We start from the raw sequence: 21,894 nt of genomic DNA on the forward strand, positions 1-21,894 counted from the left end.
AACGGAAGAGAAAATGTGTGTGGTTTGATATGACATTTGGAAAATAGGAAGCAGTTGGCGCGTGGGTGTGGAAGTTAGGTTGGTAATGGTAGTGTTCCTGTTTTTGGTAACTTCCTATAAGTTTCTGTGTTTGATTTTGGTTTTGATTTGTGGTAAATGAGAAAATGTAGTATTAAGTCAATGCGTTATGGGCAGCTTGCTTTTACATTTGGAGGAGACTATTCAAAATAGTCGGTGTCTCTGCACGCCTGCTTCTTACTCATAACAACTTTTATAAATCAAACAAATATTACATTCAACATTCAAACACTATAAAACTTTATCTTTTAATATTTGTATGGATTATTTATCTTCAGAAAAGCTTCTTGATTTATGTTGTTTACATGATAGTGCAATATCAAATTCCTTTACTAAATGTAAAAAAAAAAAAAAAAAAAAAACTTAACATATTTATGTTTATCTATATAATCATGTCAACCTCAAACTCCTACCAGCATCATGTTAACCAATTAGACCTTTCTATATTTACCCTCCTCGCTTTCAACAAGCTGTAAGTCAAAACTAAAATACTAATGCAAAATAATAAAAAATAGAAAAAACTTGCCTCCAATTTCACTAAGCAATTACAAATAAAAAAGAAATTAAGAAAAAATTAAAAATGAAAAAAAAAAAAAACACCACTAGACTCGTTGTCGCCAGAGGTGACAATAACTCGCAAGTTAGAGTTTAATTGAGAAATGTGATTTTTCAAGAATATTTTAGTTGATTTAATTCAATTGCTTTTTTTTTTTCGATGGTCCAAAATAACATGCATATTACACTAGAGTTAGATTTAAAGTTATTTTTTGTGTACGAATTTGGACTTTCTGTATAGAAATATATGTATTGATAAAGGTATTTTTGTGTAGTTTACTAAGTGTTAAGAGGTGTTTTTTTTGTGTGTGTGTGTGATCAAACTTTGTGTATAATTTGTATATTATTTGATTTTTTTAACGGACTTGTTTGTATGTGTCATTCCTAACATGAGAGACACATATTTTGTTACAAGAAATTAGGAGATTTGGTGAATTTCAAAGTAGTTTTTTTTTTTTTTTAAAGTGTAACCTGATACTCGTTCATGTATGCTCTTTTTTTCTTCGGTACAACAGGAATAATAAAGAACTATTAAATAATTATTTTCCACGTTATTATTTTTACTTTAAAAAATTATTAAAAAGTTCCAAAACTTAAACTATAAGAAAAAAGTTATTTAAATATATTATATATTATCATTACTCTACATTCTTATTTATTTAAGTTGGGTACGGAGTCAAATGCAATGCCCTATAAAATAATCATATTTAGAAGACGAAGCATATGAAATTATTACATTTTTACGTGGTATGTATTAATATATAAATAATTAATTGAATCTACAAATTCATCAAGCGTTTGTAGTCCAACGGTTAGGATAATTGCCTTCCAAGCAATAGACCCGGGTTCGACTCCCGGCAAACGCAGTTTTTATCTTTTGCTTAACATGGTTTGAAAAATATCTACCATTTTTCTTTCCATCTTAATATATGCTAGTGGAATATTTATTTTGATATTGTTAACATATTTTATAAATAGAATACTTAGAAACTAAATGATATTTTGAAACTGATATTAAAAATCATTTAGCCTCTGGTTTATAAACTAATTAATTATTACTATGAAAGCTAATTTAGTAATCATATTTTATAAAATTACTTTTTTGACTATATTATTTAAATAAATACTTTATATAGAAAATTGATTCAATGATAAAATATATAAAAATAAAAAAATTAGTTATTGGTTTGGTGTCTAAATAATATCTATTATTAAAGTATTTTTGTTTTTTTATTTATCTAATATCAATTTCTATGAAATATTTTTATAATGCTTTAAATAAAGTGATATCTCAATTGCATATCTATGAATTAAAAGTAGAAACATGAATGTTAGAGAAAATATTAATTTTTAATACACATGGTAATTAAGAATTATTTATAAAATTTAAATACTAATGCAAAAGACAAATAGAATAAGCTTGTATGAAATTTTACCAGTCAAATAGAAGAAAAATAAAATAAGCTTGTATGAAATTTTACCAAACAAATAGAAATAAAACCTCGTAATAAAAAGATTGAGAAAAAAAAAGGAATGAAAAAGAAACTAAACTCACTGGTGGTGAGTGACAATAACTCAACCTGGAGTTTGGTTAAAATATGTGATCTTTTATGAATACTTCTAAAGTGATTGGAGAAAAATGGTTTGCAAGATTTTCTCAAAAGTTGAAAAAAAATGAGAAAAGTTAATGGAGTGAATGCAGAAAAAAAAAACACTAAATAAAATTTTCATTTTTCATTCGAAGGTCGAACATCAGTATGTATATATTATTACATTGTGTAGTCTTAGATATAAAGTTCTTTTTTTGTGAATTTATTTTAAATTTTCAATTATTAATAAATATATGTTACACGTATTTTTTTGGCTAATTCGTTAAGGCCTTAACCAAACTTTATGTGTATTTATACAGGATTAAATATGTTTAAATATCTTAATTTTGAGTGAATTTTAAAATTAGTTCATTTTAAAATTTTAAATTAATTTAGTATTTTATTTTTTTTAAATATGTAAATTTAATTATTTTAATCAATTTTTGTTAAATTTATTTGACATTTCAAACGTGTTTCATAATAATATTTAATTTAATATTAAAGAAAAAATGTGTCAAACAATATAAACAACTCAAATACAATTCTGAAATGTATACGAAACATAAAATAAACTTAACAAAATTTGATTAAAATAATTAAATTCTCATAATCTTGAAAGATAAATGACTAAATTAATCTAAAGTTTGAAAATGGACTAATTCAAAAATTTAATGAAAATTAAGAGACAAAAACATATTTAATTCATTTAAAAATCATTTAATTTTTGTAACACCCTTGTATGTGTCAAACTTAAAATAAGAAAAACATATTTTATTAGAGGAGATTAAAATATTTAGTGACATTACATACATATATAGCTGGAAAAAATTTATATCAAAATTATTTTTTAACACATTATATTATTTTTAATATATATTGGTAAATTTAAAGTTTATTTTTTTTATTAGACAGTGTAACTAGACACTCTTCCTTTATTTTCTTTGTGCTCTCCAAATTGAAAATTATTTGTTTGGTACAATAGGAGTAGAAAAGCAACAATTAAAAACATATATTTCTTCATTGCTATTTTTATTTTTGAAGTGTATTAAAAAGTGAAAACACTTAAAATATAAGAAACAAAGTGATCTAAGTGAGCATTTCAACTGGAGTGGAGTTCCCTGTATCATATTCTAACTTAAGTGATCAAGTATATGAAACCATAATTGGGTTTTCACCTTTACATTATTTCACTATATAAAATTAAAGAAATTTAAATAATGTATCCAGCGTTTGTAGTCCAACGGTTAGGATAATTGCCTTCCAAGCAATAGACCCGGGTTCGACTCCCGGCAAACGCATAATCATGTTTTTATGTTTTTCCTACTTGGCCACACTTTCTGCAATGGGTTGGTCAACAGAGTTATCTTATTTGTACTAGTGAACCAATGGATGAACGGTCTTATATCTTTTCTTTTATTTATCATTTGTCACTGTCTAAGCGTACGTATGGCTCTGATTTAATAAAATAATTGAGACACTTTCAATTTCCAACCATCAATAATGAAATTTCTCCCATTTACCATTCTATTTTTATACTTTTCCTGTCATAACACTTGAATTAAACCTTTTTCACAAAAGCTAATCTTCTTCACCTTCAATAATTCCTAGTAATACCTTTCCATATAAATATATGCAACAGCCTGGACTTCGTAATCGACCATTCCCCTCTCCGAAAAAATTCTGAAGCCTTTCTCGATCTAAATGGGTTTGGCAGGTTTTTTGAGAAAACTCCAAGATTTGTATGCTGCACATAAAGTCTTATTCACAATTTTCCTGTGTTTCTGGGACTCCGCTCTCGTCTTCTTCTACGTCTTATCTGTGACGAGGCATTTGTCCAATGTTTTTCTAAATAGTGAGGACTTGAGCAGCTTTGCAGACGCGAGCTTCCAGTATGTCTCATTTATTTTACAAGTTGAAGGTTTTGCCGTTCTTGGCATATCTATGATTTCCTTGCAGATGCCACTTATCAACATCTTAGCCTCTACGAAGAAAGTGGATTCGGAAGCGGAGTTGAGCATCACAAGCCTGATATCAATAGTTACTAAACCCGCGAGAAGCCTACTTGTTACGTGGTTCTTGGTAAGGCTAATAAAGCTGGGTTGTATATTCTTCGGAATTTTAGTTTTGCATCAGCGCCTGGCGTTGATTGTTAATTCTATTTGTGAGCATGAACATGAACTAAGTCACGTCTTAGCCAGCAACGTTGGTACAGTGATTTTGGTTGCAGTAGGTACCTTAATCTTCTCGTATGTGGCCACTTTGGGGAACTTGGCAATTGATATATCGGTTCGTGAAGAGATTAGTGGAAGCAGGGCATTGAAGGAGGCTTCGCAGGTGTTAGAGGGAAAGAAGAAAGTTGTTGGGTTTGTGATGAATGCGGTGCTGGGAGTTATATCTGTAGGGTTGTTTTTAGGGTATTTGTACCTGAGCACATGCTCCAAAGTGTCGGTGGAGTCTAGGAATGTGATGATGATGAACATATCGAGTTTTGGTATATATGAAGTTGAGTTTTACACGTGGATACTCTTCTCAATACTGAACTCAGTATGTAAGCGCACTCGCGGCCAGAAGTTTCAACCCCAGGGAAGCTGGAATCGCATTCTGATGGCGGAGGAGGAGAAGCCGCCATTGATTTAAGAAAGAAACTCGGATATCAATAATGATAAATTGTAAGTTTTTATTTTGTTTTGTAATTGGAAAAACTTATATTGTATGTGTTTAAGGCTTCGATATTTAAACGATTAATAAAATAAGGAGAAAAAATATTTAAAAGATAAAATAAATCTTTTGATTTTACCACATAGGGTTGTGAGCAACAGGCTCACCTGTGTTTGTATTGTTGAGTGAAGGTTGGGTTACTTAATATTGATAATGTTGAGTGACAACGTTGACATGTTTGGTGTCTCTATGTTAGACATACTTAATATTGTTTCGTTTATATACCAATTTCTGTTTTGGTGTCGTTTATCACAATAATGTAAAAATATATTTTAGTTACTTTGAACCATTAGGATTTAGTAACAAATAAATAGCAAAGTGTGTGGATGATTATCACTTCAGGTATTTAGACTCATATAAATGATATTATATATATATATATATATATATATATATATATATATATATATATATATATATTTAGAAATGTAATAGTTGATGTATAGAAAATACCATTTACTTAGATTACAAATAAATATCCTACAATTTTTTTTCCATATCATTATTTATGTCGTATTTCATGTAATGAAATTAAAGGATGAAGTGAATATTTTTTTTTAACTAGAAAAAATAATTTGTATATAAAAAACCTAATTTAGCATTTCTATTTTTTTTTTCAAATTCCACCATTATATTTACAGATTTTGTTTATTTCTTTTTTCTTTTCTATTTTATAAGAATCGAAAGAACTCTACTAAAAATAACAAAAATATTTGTACTCGTAAATATTTATGAATAAAATTTGCGACGGATAATTAATATATGTGAATAGTAAGTATTTTAATATTTGTTTACATATGGATCGGATGCGAGTATTATTACTGCCTAAATATATATTTTTGATGGAACTATTATATATGCATCCAGTTTTTTAATTTATTGAAAGGTTAGTACTTATATGAAGATTAATGTAGACCATATAATTTAACACCATTGAAAGTTAGACAAGCCGTTGTTTATGATTAAATTGTCACAAATTGAAAGTTCTGTCTCAACCAAAGAGTCTATGTGCATATTTGGAATCTATATGCAAATGCTGCTTCAAGTCTTTGCATAAAACGAGCAACGTTAAAGGAACTTTCAACATAAAAAAGCAAAACGGAATATATTTCAGAATTTTCATTTTTAAAGGTTACTCGATACTTTCTTAGACTAACATATTCACGTAGAAACGTTTATTATATTTATTATTCTTAAAAGCATTTAAAGCATGCGAAATGGGTTAAAGATAAAAGATTAATTGCTCATACTTAAGTGTATCATACCAAATTGTGGTTTACCCATTTTACAGAATCAACATTATTTGAGCTACACGTTTGGAATTAAATGTTTTGGCTTATTAGAAGTAAATTAAACTATAATTAAATAAAGTATAAAGAATTACAAGATGATGAAACAATTAATGGACCAAATTATATATAGCTTTATGCAAATGGCGTTAGGGTATGACCGTTCTCATCTCCCATTCAAGAAATCAAGATTCTAGAGCTTCACCAGTAACGTTACTTAACTGTTTAATCCCTAATTCATTGTTCTAACTATAATTAGAGATCTTATATTTATCTATGAAGGAAAATTTCATTAGAACCATAAATATGAGAAATAAAGAGTCTTTTTAAATAAATTTATTCATAAATGCTCAAAGGGAAAAAAAATAGAAAGACTCGAATAAATTTCTTCGAAAACTAAATAATGATTTTATTTGTCCTTATTTTTTTTTTAAAAAAAGTATTTATTTAATAAAGTAAGCATATTTAGGTTTTTATGTGTTTGTCAAATTTATTTATTCTAAAAATAAGTAGTGTTTTCACTTATTATAATAAAAAATGACCTCATTTTAAGTAAGCGATTATTTTAAAATTTGTGTATTTGAAAAACGCTTAAATTTAAATAAGTTTTAAATAGAAATAACAGGAATTTAAACTAAAAACAAAAATCTAAAATTACAAATAGTTCACGATTCTCATCTTCCCATATGATAAAGAAAAAAGTTGTATTATATGGTGGTGAAATTGAGATTTCTCAAAGTTATTTTCACAACCCTAGGTCTTCGAGAGAGAACTTATTCTTTTGCATTAAAATCCATACATCTTATGGTTAAGATTACGATTTTATATCAAGCAACAAGCTAAAATGGAATGAAAGACTTCAATAGGCGCAGTTACAGTAAGTTTGAGCGAAATTTCATTGAGATTTCTTATTCCTCTCGTTCATCCAACGCAGTCACCACTGTTTTATTTTCCCATTTATACACACACACACACCTTTCTATACCTTAGTTCCATTTGCTTAATATCTTTCTTCAAAAACCAAATACATCAATCAGAGCTGCGTTTAAATGCATTACGATTAAAATGACACGTTTTCTCAAAAACTTCGGCACATTCTTCAGATTCATGAGTCTATGAACATACACAGTTACATGATTTTCTCCACTTTTTTTCCTCTAACTACGGTTTACAGCCATGTTTTTATTACTTGGTGTAGTTGCATTTGTTAGGGACTTACTAAAACATTGGATGGATGTTTGCACAAATTGAAAGATCCGAAACAGTGAAAAAGAAGACGCAACAAACAAGGGTTATAATGCCAATTCAAGAATATGTCTGCTCTGCATACAGAGACAAGGAAACGTGAAGACATTCATTCACAATGGATAAGAAAATATGTTAAACTCAAAGGAATAAAATGGTGTATCCTGCAGTTGGAGAATTCTCATATGAATATCATTTAATTACACAAGATGTCATACTGATTTTCAGCCACCAAAATAGCTAAAATGCATATACATCAGTAGATTTTCCTGATCAAATCAGTGAGGGTAACAAATACAATACAATAAGTGCACCATCGCTTATGCTTTGTTTCTGCACTAAATTCTGTTGACAAAAAATATCCTATATAAATAGGCTTTAGCATATATATAGATATATATACACTTGCACTCATGATAAACTGTGAAATGTAATTGGCAAGATGGTAGGACTGTAGAATGGCAGGGCAATTCTCCTTTGGCAGAAAGGCCATTCTGATGAAGAATAGATGTAGCACCTGCCAAGGGAGAATCACACTGTTATTCTTCTCTACCTCTGAAATTGAAGCATACCTGGTACCCCTTCTGCTTGCTGTGCTGCAATATGCAGCACAAAGAGGCAATATAGTCTACATTATTCGCACATTAAAAATGGATATTCGCTGAGAAATTGTTTTTTGGCATATGCTTTTGGATCATTCCTTGTGAAATTCTTCTGCTGTTGTGGCCACTGTGGTCCCCCATCATAAGCCTTCCTTTCCAAAAGACCTTGCAGGTATACAGACACTAGAAAATAAAGGACCAAGACACGTTACATTGTACAATTAGTTTGGTTTCCATTCACTTACGTTGAATTGTAAAAATTAGTCAGTAGTTTACTTATTCAATTGGCAAGCTCAGCAGCTTGCTATAAATCCACCATGATGTCCCAACATTTCTGAGTAATTTATGCATGCAGAATGAGATTTAGAAGCAAAAGTTATCAATATTATATGCCTTGTGCTTCTGGTATGCAAACCTTTCTGCCTAAATTTATCCCTTCTTTTTCCCTAGGCTGTTCTTAGTTCGCTCTTCATTATAGAAAACCTAATTGAACCAGTGGAAATTGTATCTGTTTTCTTTAGGCCAGTTCATGGTTCAGTTTGAATGGCTGAAACTTTTTAAACAGCCCTAGTTTTCTTTATATATGTTAAGGGATTCATCTTTTGTCATCATTAGACTACACTGGAGGCCAGTGAACAGAAAGATGATAAAAGGACACTTAAGATATTTAAATATCTTGTCTAATTTTTCACCATGAAATTAAGATACAGTTCACAGATAATGTCTGTTAGTGCTAATATTTAGCTTTATGATGTGTCGTGTTTCCTTCCTTAATACCGAAGGAGTGAAAGGAACCAATATGGTTTGTTTAATAAAGACATTAAGTCATCAAAGATGTGAAGAGTCTATAGACCCATCTTTTTCCTGCATCTTCTATTGTTGTCCCTATATTAATTCAATTCTCGGAGTGCTTACAGGATGAATGAAAATCTATGTATGTACTTGTTCTTAAAAAAATTACTAAAATATTCCAATGATAAAGATTCTTATTATTTACTCTATCTCTAGAAGAATTGACTATTTCTTTTTCAAGCAACCACTGATGTGGGTCAATATACAAATATTAGTACAAAAGCTAAATTTTGACATAATATATGAACAATTCAATTATTGGATAAATATTAAGTTGAGTTGAGAAGTATTTGAGCTTCCTTTGGATCCTAGCCTAGAATGAGAATTTTGTTATCCTTTTTATCATGAGGGAGTGCGTGGCATTTATTTGATGGACAATGCCATGTGATGCTGTCTGTCGCCTTAAACTGTCAAGTCTACAAATAAATGTGGATATAGCTATTGCGTAAAGAAATAATGAGTGGAAGAAAGATTGTTTTTTGTTAGGAACAACATATGCCAAGTTAAATTTCGTGGAAGCACCACTATTTGGGACAGGAAATAAAAGTGGTTAAGGAATGGAGAAAGGGAAGAAGATATACAGAAAAAAGTGAGAGAAGACATACACCTTTGAATCACCTTTCTCGGCAACCTTATTATGGTGGAAAATTTTACATGTACTTTTCTTAATTTCTAGGCGAAATATCTGCAGAAACATAGTTCACATAGTAAAAGTGCAAGGCCTGAAACTAATTTATTAAGTCATGACAGAGTGTGCATTTCTGGGGTTTTATATCATCACTTACATACACACGTGTTGAGCCAGAAATTGTTGAGTGACTTCTTCATGTCCATTCATGTTACGAAGGGAAAACACTGCCAAACATAGGTCGTGTTCATATGAAGACTATATTACGATAACAGTGTGAGGCACTTTCTAAGGAACTCTATTTTCAAGTTCTGCTTTTATTTTGGAATTCCTTCTAAGGAACTTTTCTTGTAGCACAGAAAAAGGAGAAGTTTCTTCGAGATCATGACCTATATTGTGTTCACTTGTACGTTTGAATTTAGTATTTTGGTATACCGTGCAGGATTGGTTTTTCGTATGCATTTTCCGCGGTTTTAAATTTGGTCTTTGCGATAAATATTTGAGTAATGAATTATTCAACGGTGAACTTTGAAGAATCCGCTCGAAGCAGTCAGCAATAGACAAATTCCAATAAAACAAAGTATGAACCAAGAAAATTGACAGAAGTATTACAAAAAGAATATTTAGTCTTGTGAATTTTTTGGTGAATATATAAAGTCATTGCATTGCAATTATTGTATTTTGTGTCTACCGATAAGTAAATTGTTAGTATATATAGTACTATATTTTAAGTAAATTTTTACTTAAATATGTAAATAAAATTAACTAATTACTGATTAAAAAATGTAATATCATTTAATTTTATTAATCATAAATAGAATATATTTTTAAATATGCTTTATTAGAAATTTACAACAAAATAAATTAATAAATAAATCAAATTTCAATTATATATTGTTATATAAAATGAAAAGAAGTTAAAATTTATTTATGTTTAGAAAAATATGACCCATGTTGTTAATTATTTTTTTATGCAGCATATTTAACTTTGTTTCAATCAATGAATTTGTAAAAATGGATGAAAGTGAAATGAAGAAAAATTACAAAAAAATAATATATAAAATAATAAAAAACAAAAATGAGACAAGTATTTTGCAATTAACTTTTTTTACATAATAACGTAAAAAGCACATTAAAATGTAATAAAATATTAACAAAAGAATGAACTTCGTGAATAGAGAATCAGTTTTTATTACATAAAATCGATTTTTTATATTTTATTATATTTACGTGTATATTATACTTTTATATAAATAATTATTATCAATTTATTAATATTTATTTTTTTGTAATAAAATAAATATAATTAATAAGTTTATCTCTCAAATCGATACAACTATTTACTAGAGTGATTGGTACGGTTGTGCTAATTAACAATATAATTGTTGATTAGATAAAATGTGTATATTAATTGACACAGGTAATTAATCCTTGGGTATGGGATTTCTTGTCATGGAATTGTATCGATTCCAATTTCAATTCATTAAAAAGTTGGGTTAGGCTTTTGTTTGGATGCATGAATGGATTTAGGAAAGTGAATATGAGATGAATGTAAGATTATTTTTGGATTAAGAGAAAGATTATGAGATTTTATAGAATTTGAGAGAAAAAAAATGTAAGAATTAGTAAATCGACAATAGATTTAATAAATTAAAACATATAAACTAGAGTTAAAGTAAATTTTAAATTAGAAAATGAAATTTATATTTAAAAATAAAAATAAATTGAAATTTATATATATATATATATATATATATATATATATATATATATATATATATATATTCAAAGTATTTAAACGTGCAAATGTTTAGTTTCGTAAATTTCAAGTTGAAATGCTCAATCAATAAAACAGTTTAAAAATATTTATTGATTACACGTGTCTCTCTTTGAATTTGTTGTCCTTCCATTCTTCTGGGTTCAACATTTTATCTGTTTCATTCAACTACTTCACTGCAAAATCAAAACAATTAAGTCTGCAAAATGCAATAAAAGTGGTCACAGTGACTTGATCAGCTTAAGAAAAGTTGATTGAAGAGATTTGTCAGATATTGGAACCTCCCAACATTACCTATCTACGCTCTATTACTGATGTGGACCACAACAGTGATTTCAAATAATAATGTTAAAATTATCTAAACTAACGTTGACAGTTATGTCTTTTTTAATAATACAAACTCTCACACATACAAAAATATTATTATACAAATATAATAACAAAATATATGTTCAAAAGATTATCTATACATGTATTATTATACAGTTAATTCCCCCATGACGAATTCAGAACATGTCCAACTTTTAATATACATGTATAAAACAATTTCCAACCGAATATATATATATATATATATATATATATATATATATATATTTACTTAAGCAATTGTTACGAAACTCTTCTCTTCCAAAGTGATCCTCTCTTTCATTGGCATATTGTTTATTAACCTAACATTTCCCTTTTCATCATTTTAGAATATTATAATTAATAGTTATAAATTATAATCCAGGGTTTAATTTATTATATTATTTAATGTTCCAAAGTCTTTTTCCAATCCAACAACCTTCTTCGGTTTACACAATCTGACAAAAGTCGAATTGCAACTTCTTAGCTTCCAAAACAATAATTTATAATAGGACTGTTATTTTGATATTATTTTTTTTTCTTTTCTCTTTATCATTTGATATTATCTTTCATTGTTATTTACTTTTTATTTTTTTTTAAATATAAAAATTAATTTTTGTTAATATTATTTTATCCTTGTACAAATTGTAAAATGGTAATCAATATTTTTCTTTTATAATAATGACAAGATTCAATAAATAGAAGTGTCAGCTAAAAGGCCAATACTCTATTGCCTATACCATTTTTTTTCTTTTTCATTAGCTTATAATGTTTTCTCGTGCATTATTGAAATCGTATTGGAGGTCATTACGTATAGTTTATTTTCCTGATTTTTTTTTTTCGTTGTTATTTACTTTATTGAATCTCTCTTTATTTTCACGCAATAAAAGAATCACACTTCTATTTTTACTTTCGATTTCTTTTATTAAATTTCCGTTAAAAGCATTCTTTTCAATGTTAGATGCTAGCCAATACTTCATATCGAATAAAGAAAGATATCTAGTCTTTAATGGTAAATATTTCTTTTAGCTTAAATATAAAGCTTTTATAGAATAGGTGCTTTTCATTTTCAGCACTTCTAGTTTTTTTATTCCTCTATTACATTACAATTTTTCATTTTTATATGAATATTATATAACTAATTACTTGGGCTAAACAAAAATGATAATTTTAAACCATCTATATTAATGTTTAACATAATGTTGACATATTATCTCGAAAAAGATCTTAAGAAATATAAATTCATGTAATTCATCTATGTTAAAAATGAATATTAAAAAGTAAAAATATTGATTAAAATTTTGGTGAAATGAAAAAAAAAATACAAGGACTGAAATCAAAATTCCCATTTTTGTAAGAATTAAAATAATATTTTCAAAATGTATAATATATATATATATATATATATATATATATATATATAAATAACATAATATAAAAATCAAAAATCAAAACACGTTAATTTTAAGGAGACTTAACATATTTTCGAATCTATTTTTTTATAACTAATAGGAGGCATAATGTCCTTCCCACCGGATTATTCCATTTTTTTATGTCAAATAGAATTTTTTTGTTGCGACTTCATGGTCAAAGTAAATTGAATCCCATATCATAATTAACCGTACACATTAATCTTTATAAAATTGTAATCCTTTGTATAGCTATTTTATTGGTATAATGTATTCAAATACAAACCAAATTTAAGCATAGATGAAACCAATAATTTGTTGGTCTACAAAATTATAGATGAAATACAAACCGAGTTAAAAGAAATTGCTGCATATTATAGAGACATAAATTGATGTTATATCGATGCCTTTATCACTAGAAAAATTGTAAAAGCTAATGTTTGAGTATATGTAATACATCTATTATTCTTTCAATTTCTAAATTTAATTACTGACTATAATTTTAATCTCTAAACTTAATTCATTATCATATTTTAGTTCCTATATTTAATCATTTATCAATGACAGTTTTTTATTTGACATATATTAAGTTTCAATTTCATGACTATACCACTACAATAAAACCATACTCTTGTATTCCAAGGAGCTAAATATTATTATTTAAAATGTATACAATTAATTTAAGTAATGGTTTTACATGAACAGTATAATCACTCTCTACATATGTAATTTTTTCTGAAACTATTTTTTAAAATATCATTTCTCTAAATAAGGATTTTCTAATTTTTTTTTAAAATAAAATTAAGTTTGATGAAAATTCCATTTGCAACTTTGGGCCTTTTTACGTACCAAAAATAGTGAAGCGGTGACAACGTAAAATTTTCTTTCAAAAAGAGGAAAACATTAGATAAATTTTCTATAAATTAAAATTAATTTATAGAAAAATTTCATATCAATTTTTCTAAAAGATTAAGATAATTTTATTCGCAACAAACTTATATCGTTTTCTTTATTAACAAAAAAGTTCTTAAGCATACCTTTAAATTAAAATAATATACAAAAGGTGAGAATAAAATAGAAGCACTAGATGCACGTGCGAATTAGGCTCTTCTGTAATTCCCCTCCTCGTTTAACAACGTTGAATGATTGAATTTGCCACATGTAGAATGTACGTTTATTATCAGAATATTCCAAATATTCTTTGATGCTAGACCAACCACTTCATTGTGGTATATATTTTATGTGGCCGAAGCAGCAGAAACTACAGAAAAGACCACTCACCTTATACGTCGATATATTATAGTCACAAAAAATCATTACTTGTTCACGCAATATTACTTGTCTTTTATGATTGGAAGAAAAAAAAAACGAGTCTCAGAAAGTAAACTCAATTTATTACTTCTGTAAAGAGAATGTGGAGTGATGAAAGAAATTAGAGAAGAAGATAAAAACAGAAAAAAGATGAAAAGAAGAGTGTTACTGTACTGTTGCTATTATTTTGTTCATACATGATTTAATAACCAATAAAAGCGATATATAATACAATTAGGTACAGCACACATGATGTAACAAAAAGTGATAATATAATTTGGTAGCAGCATGTTACATTATTATAATGCTGTGCTTTCGTTAATCACGTGAAGTTTAATTTAACATCAATTCATAACTACCATGAAGTGAATCCCACTCTGATTCCTTCGTTTAAGACCTATATATATATATATGTAATTTAGCAAATTTGAAACAAGAAAAGGGGAGAATGATATTAGATGTGTGTGAAACATCAGAACAGTTTTAAATATGAAATGAAAATGATGTTTGTGGAGTAAATAAATTGGCAAAACCTGTTGAATGCATAAAAAAGGGCACATGCAAGGTACCTTTCGTTAAAAAGTTTTTTTCTTTGTGTAAGTCTAAAATGTGTACAAGTGCTAGAAACTTAGCATGAAAATTGCATCTAATGCCGACCACAGTAATAGGCTTTCAATTTTGTGTAGTTTGGAAGCAACTATCAATTATTGCTATTGCTACTGCTAACGCAATTAGTTTACACATGAAAGCTTTGATGCAATCACCAAACCAACAAGAAAGAGATGTGACCAAAACATGTCAACATCTAAGAGAACAGAAAAAGATTGGCAACAGTGGTTGATATCAACCAGTGGCCAACCTCATATCTGGCTTTATCTAGTAGCATTCATAATTCTCCATTTTCCCATAAAAGACCTTTGCTTTTGCCTCTTCTTAAAGCCATCCTATTCCAAACACTTTCATTTTTGTCCAAAACTAACGTTTTCCCCATAACAAATACCAATGTTAAACAACAAAATGTCACAAATCCAAAACGTGGAAATGATTGGTTGAGTTCTTCTCGTGATTTCAAGGTTCAGCAAGGGCAAAATGGTCATCAAGGGCACCACATGATTATATAATATATCTTATCTACCATGTCTTCTAAAGGCTCAGCTGATTTTCCAAAGCTATCACCACTACTCGTCATGGATGCAGAACAAGTCTTGAACCTCTTTGATTCATGCTGGTTTGGGCCTCAAACTTCGAAGGAACGCACAAGTTCATCAACCCCGACAAATTCTCATGAAAATTCAGATCATCAAATAAAAGAAGAACCATCAGAACCAATGCTTTTGCGCTTCCAAAGCACTCACAACAGGTCCATGAGCGACCAGTTGAGTTCCATGACATGTTTCAACGATGATTCTCTTTCCCCAGACTCGGTTTTCTCACCAAAACTTCTAACCATTCTCTCGGGAAAAGATGTCACGGACTCAGAAGCACAGGTGCAGCATGAAGTGTTGCCTAAGAAGAGGGAAAGGAAGAAGAAAAGGCAAAGCAAGAGTTTGTCAGACCTTGAATTTGAGGAGTTAAAAGGGTTCATGGATCTGGGGTTTGTTTTCTCAGAGGAAGATAAGGACTCAAGTTTGGCTTCGATCATTCCTGGCTTGCAAAGATTAGGAAAGAGTGACGAGGAAGAAGAGGATTGTGATGGGTCTGCAGTCCAAAGACCTTACCTCTCAGAAGCATGGAAGGTTCAAGAAAAAAGCAAGAAAGAGAACTCTCTCGTGAACTGGAAAATTCCTGCTCTGAACAATGAAATTGATATAAAAGATAGTCTCAGGTGGTGGGCTCATACTGTTGCTTCCACTGTTAGATGACGAAGTTGTGTAATTCCAGTTTTTCTTGTACTACATATTTTGCTTGTATCTGAGAAATTTTGTTTAACTTTTTGCTATAGCAGCTTTTTAACCTTTTTTCCGTCAGGAATTTCTGGAATTCAACATTGTAATTCAGACCAAAGGAGGGAAATGCATCTCAGCTTTTAAGATCACTGTAGGTCACAGACAATTTCTGTTGCAGTTGGTCCATCTCAAGTTTGGAATTTTGTACTTCAAATTTAAGACCACAAAGCTTGCACCGAACCAAATATCAGACTCTCCAACCAGAAAAAGGTTATACGTAATTAAATGACCAACTCATTCGGCTTTTTCCAATCACTTTTGCTCCCTTCACCGGAATGTATGAAAATGAGGACACAAGTAATATCATTTCTAGTACGTTGGGTAAAAAGAAAACTTGTTATATAGATTGATAAAGTTTATCAATTTTAACCTTTATATATAATTGTATGTATTCACTTTATTCAGTGACTGTTGTCGTATGGAAGTTAAATTTAATGAAGCAAAAATCTGTTAAATGTATATAATATTGGTAAGACCATGAATAGTATATGCATAATTATTACAAGCTGATTGGCAAAACAATACTGGGAAAAGTATATTCGCAATATTTTAATGTTTGTTGTTCAGTAATTTGAGAGGATCCAAGCACAAGGATAATTGTTGTGCAATCATTTGATTGATGTTTTTCAACCACCCGAAGGTACTGTACAAGCGGTTGACTTTTCATCTCATATCATAGAAGAAATTACCGATATGAAAATAAAATCCTCAATTATCATTATTCTCCTCTTTATCCTTTTTATCACCTTTCAAATTTATTTTTTCTTTATTTGAATTTATTTTACCATTTAACAATTGAATAATACATGGAGAAGTTAAAAACGCATTAAATTTGACAGGAATCAAATTTAAAATATTTACCACGAGGGGTAAATCTGTGAGCGTACTTTTGTTTTGGTTGCCTTAACCACATTACTTCAAGGCCAACGCTTCCAAGTTCCAATTGGGGAAACATGAAGTTCCTCCCAGATAGATAGATAGATGTGTTGGGCCAAAAATTGGTATTAAAAGCCCAAATGTTTGGACCCGTGAGACTGGTTTAGTTACATATATTATGCTACATTTAATTATTTTCATCCAATTTAATTATATCATCTGAAAAATACTCTTCAATTAACAAAGAATTTATTTTAAATTAATAAAATTAAAAATTAAAATTCAATAAAGAAAATTTTAGAAAAGAAAATTAAATGTGATTTGTAAAATTAAGCTATACTGATTAACTTTTTATTTACCATAAAGATTAGTTATTCTTTTATGAATCTCGATTATTTCATTGCTATACCTGTTTTTAAAACCTTTTTACTAATTTTTTTATAATTTCTAAAAATACATTAAGTGTTTGAGAACATAATATAATTAAAACTCTTTTCTTTTGTCAGCAAATAAGAGGATTAATAGAAAAATATTGTAAAACATATATAATTATTCTGTAACCTTTAACCTGTACAATAATACTTTTAGCGTGCTCATCATACGGTTGTAAATCTAATAAATCCAAACTCATCCATGTTTCAGTTTCTAAATGATAATAAAATAACCATCCCATACTTTGGGTTATCGATATTAGAATCCCATTTACCAATTTTGTATAGATTACATTTAACCAAGTAAACGAAGTTCTTCCTTATTATACCTAATCACAGACAACTCTTTTAACACAAATCCCTTGTTGCTAACACGCATTACTCGTATAAATACAAAGAATGGAACAATAATTTAGGTAAGAGATCCAATCAACTCGTATTTTCATTGAATAAAAAGGACAACAAAAAGAGGTTATGCAATCATCATGGGGTAAACCTGCTATCGTTGGCTCCAGTATTACTGTAAAGCAAGCTATACATTTTCTATATTCAGAAATATCAATTTTGTTGATTACTGCAATGTAAAACAGCATATAGACAACGACTAGGATGTTTCATTTAAAATAATACATGCCATTATACAACACAACCAACAGCAATTTACAAAAATAAAGAGCTTGGGTTTTCCTTTTTGAGGGGAGGGGAAGAAAAGAATATCATACAATAACTAGAATTCAAAGACGATTGGTATTTCAGTGCTGTTATGTCCTTGGATCAAAGAAGTCCTTGATCCTTGGTCACATTCAATTCAATCAGGCAATCATATAAACTGACTAGCAGAGTTTGTATGCTCTCTTCTCTTGGCGCTTTTCTTCATCATGTCAACCCAACTAGCTAATATATTAGACACTTCAAACTTACCAACAAAATTCATCTTTCTAGCCAACTCCTCAAGGATGACAGTATTCCCAGTTTTAGAAATATCAGAAGCAAACTTGTTATAGTCAAGTTGAGGAGCTTTCATCCCCTTCTCTAACATTTCCTCTAAATACCTACATGCGTCACCGGACCTGTCCTGTCTTATAAGCCCACCAATGAGTACAGCGTAGGAATTATCATCAGGACAGCACCCCTTCTGATGCATCTCATCCCAAATTACGTGACCCATTTCATAATTTTTTGCCATAAAATAGGATTTCATTATCATGTTGTAGGAGTGGATGGTTGGTTCAATGCCACTTTGAATCATTTTCTTGTATATTCTTACTGCATCATCTGGCATATGCTGGCTAGTCATCAATTTTATCAAAGCATTGTAGGTCCTTCCATCGGGTGAACAACCTCTTTCCCTCATTTCCTTCAGTAGATTGTATACCATATCCATTTTCTTCTGCTTCCCAAACCCAGTGATCAAGCACGTGTAAAGTGCAACATCAGGTTGGCACCCTCGATCTACCATTTCATCAAAATATTCTATCGCTTCTCCTGTCATCTTCTGCTTGCAGAAGTCCTGTATAATAATTGTATAACTCCGAACATTGGGTGAAGGACCTTTGGCCTTCATAATTTCAAATAACTTGATGGCATCAGACTTCTTCTTACACTTCAACAACCCCTCAAGCATAACATTGTGCGCAACAATATCCGGCTTAAGTCCCCCATCAATCATCTCATTCCACACCCTCCCTGCTTCCAGCAAGTTTTTCAACCTGCACCAACCACTAAGAAGTATGGTGTAAGTTTGCAAATTGGGAGTAAATCTATCTCTCAATTTCTCAAAAACGGCTTGTGCTTCTTTACCGAGTTTTGCAGCGCCAAGACTTTCAAGCAAGAAATTAATCACATCAACACCCACTTTAAACCCGTGCTTCTTCATCAGATCGAAGATCCCCACAGCCTTCTTCCTTTGCTTTGCTTCAGAAAAGGCTTTAATAGCAATGGAGAAAGTCTCCATTGTCAAAAGACCCTTCTCACCCATTTCCTCAAGCAATGCCACCATTGTCTCAAACTGTCTAGTCCTCCCAAGAACACTCATCATGCAGTTATAAGTTCTGGAATCATGAGCAAACCCAGGACTCTTCCCCGCCCAACAAAAGAACCGAAAAGCCGGCTTCCTAGCATGCTTAAACCTTTGCAGCACCTCCACAACCAAATCATGCGACAATTGAAACCCACATTCATCAAGAACCGCCTCCATGTTCCTATCTAACGCAAACAATTCGTCAATCACCTTGCATACCTTATGAACCTCATCAAGATCTACACGAGATTCACCACTGACACCTCTACCGTCACAATCTTCCTCAAGCCCAGAATCAGCATCACTAACAAATGTCCTACTATTGTTCAAAAATGGAAACTTTTCATGATGAAAAGATGAAAGGGGTAAGGCAGAAAAAGAGCCCAGATGGGGAATCAGCAGCCTTTTTTGAAAAGCAAGGAGTGAAGAGGGGTGTGGCAAAAGAAGTGAAATTTGACAACGAGAATTATGGAAAGTGCAATTAGGAGAAGCACGAAGCAAACGAGACAAGGGCAAAGAGCTACCACAAGGTAAGCGCACTTGCTCTCCTCCTCTTTGCGGTGGTCGTCTCCGATGGAAAGAGCGAAGCTCGGTGGCGGAGAAGACGCAGCACGGGCCATGTTGATGTGGCAGTGGAGAATGCGTGTGGTGTCGCAGGAAGAATGTCAAAGGTAGAATGTTGGAGGAGGTTCTTGTTGTGTGGCCAAGAGAGAGAGTCATCGAGGTGCCATTCACATCACAGGCAGTAGAATTAGTAAGGAAAAAAATAAGTAGTGAGTGAGGTTAGGTGTTTGGGTGGAAATTAAGGAATATTGGTAAAGATGCTTATCTATGCATTGGTGAGGGTGATGGGTTAACCGTGATGGGCCCTTGGCCCAGTCAAATTGAATACAGATTAAGAATATTCAAATCCAATCCAAAGTTTGTAACAACAAAAGGTCAAAAGATTAAATGCATTTGTAATTTTGTGAATGTCTAATTTTAATTTTTATAAAATTTTATTATACGGTTTTCAAAAATTAAGTCACTTTAATTCACCATTAATTTATTATTCAATAGTGTGAAAAAAAGGATAGTGTATGTAGTAATGTTTTACATGAACAAGACACCGCTATAGTAATAATTTGTGAGACGTAATAATAACATTTAAAAATTGCTTAAATTTGAAAAAGTGAAACATCATATATGAAATTAAATTTTTACAAAAACTAGAATTACAAATTTTTAAGTAAATTTAAAACAAAAGAAAATTTGTTTTTTTAAATAGACAAAAACATGTTGGTTGAATCAATAAAAATAATATAAGGTCACAAATTTGAGTTATCAACATTTATTTCGAAGATAAATTATTAGATACGTACACATTTTACAAGATAAATTATACATATGCATACATTTTATTTCGTATTTGAATAAAAAAAATTAAAGATAAATCAGTTTATTAAAAAAGTTAAATATTCTATTATAAAATATGTTATTTAGATAAAATAAAATAAAATTTTAAAAATCGATGAAAATAAGTTCATTACCAAAAAATAGAAAATCTTAAATTTTAATATGAAAATTTAAAAAATGTAAGCTTCCTATTTGTTTTTCTTAATTTTTTTTATATGTTCTTTTTAGCTCAATTTTAGTTGCGATGTTATTTTAAGATAAGATTAGTTTGGTTGCTTATAATAATATTGATTATAATATGAGTTATTAATTTAACACTTTCTTCACTTTTTTCCAAACTCAAATTTAACAATTGTCTAGCGGATTTATATAACGAAGACTCATAATCCTTTATAAAAGATGATTCCATTGGTTTTAATAAGTGTTTTTATTCTTTATCCAAATCAAAACATTATAAATTTATTTCAAATAAGTTGTTAGAAGTCAAGAATGTCACTCCACCTATCTAACCCAAATTTCACAACTCAAAGACCATTTCAACAATTAAATACAAGTATAATGCACCAATTCAAACATTCAATTAACAGAATAACAAACGATCAATTCATATCATAAATAAAATGTACAAAAGTTAAAAGAGAAAATCTATTTATAGTTTCAACCTCTATTATTAATATTAAATATTATAATGTTATCTTTTAAAAATCACATACCTTTTTATAAGTTTTTACATTCTTTTAATTAGTGATAAAATATTTTTTTAAATGAATCCTTTTGAAAATTCTACAACGATCATAGATGTGTATTCAGATTTAAACCATCTAA

The 21,894-nt window shown here is 29.6% G+C and overlaps 3 protein-coding genes, 1 long non-coding RNA gene and 2 other non-coding genes across 6 annotated transcripts; 4 read left to right on the plus strand and 2 right to left on the minus strand.

Moving 5' to 3' along the window:
• The first annotated feature begins 1,427 nt into the window (after window positions 1–1,427).
• TRNAG-UCC (transfer RNA glycine (anticodon UCC)) lies at window positions 1,428–1,499 on the plus strand. The gene has a single exon. It is a non-coding gene; the product is annotated as a tRNA-Gly (tRNA).
• Window positions 1,500–3,448: 1,949 nt separating this feature from the next.
• On the plus strand, window positions 3,449–3,520 carry TRNAG-UCC (transfer RNA glycine (anticodon UCC)). Its single transcript has one exon. It is a non-coding gene; the product is annotated as a tRNA-Gly (tRNA).
• Window positions 3,521–3,758: 238 nt separating this feature from the next.
• LOC146885925 (uncharacterized) lies at window positions 3,759–5,044 on the plus strand. The gene has a single exon (XM_085674445.1). It carries the CDS (start codon window positions 3,924–3,926, stop codon window positions 4,857–4,859), a length of 936 nt encoding a protein of 311 aa, XP_085530571.1. The 5' UTR covers window positions 3,759–3,923; the 3' UTR covers window positions 4,860–5,044.
• A 4,237-nt stretch (window positions 5,045–9,281) lies between these two features.
• On the minus strand, window positions 9,282–9,835 carry LOC114189102 (uncharacterized). The gene is made up of 3 exons (XR_003605558.2): window positions 9,714–9,835; window positions 9,536–9,613; window positions 9,282–9,344 (listed from the first exon to the last, which is right to left on the minus strand). It is a non-coding gene; the product is annotated as an uncharacterized LOC114189102 (long non-coding RNA).
• A 5,501-nt stretch (window positions 9,836–15,336) lies between these two features.
• LOC114187384 (uncharacterized) lies at window positions 15,337–16,436 on the plus strand. The gene has a single exon (XM_028075628.2). It carries the CDS (start codon window positions 15,538–15,540, stop codon window positions 16,261–16,263), a length of 726 nt encoding a protein of 241 aa, XP_027931429.2. The 5' UTR covers window positions 15,337–15,537; the 3' UTR covers window positions 16,264–16,436.
• A 1,812-nt stretch (window positions 16,437–18,248) lies between these two features.
• On the minus strand, window positions 18,249–20,476 carry LOC114188791 (pentatricopeptide repeat-containing protein At3g62470, mitochondrial-like). Its single transcript, XM_028077436.2, has one exon. The coding sequence runs from the start codon at window positions 20,392–20,394 to the stop codon at window positions 18,475–18,477; it is 1,920 nt and encodes a 639-aa protein (XP_027933237.2). The 5' UTR covers window positions 20,395–20,476; the 3' UTR covers window positions 18,249–18,474.
• Between the last annotated feature and the right edge of the window lie 1,418 nt (window positions 20,477–21,894).

Source organism: Vigna unguiculata, chromosome 6 (genome assembly GCF_037176805.1).
Source record: "Vigna unguiculata cultivar grain cowpea cultivar isolate G323 ecotype 2 chromosome 6, ASM3717680v1, whole genome shotgun sequence".
Lineage (NCBI taxonomy): Eukaryota > Viridiplantae > Streptophyta > Magnoliopsida > Fabales > Fabaceae > Vigna > Vigna unguiculata.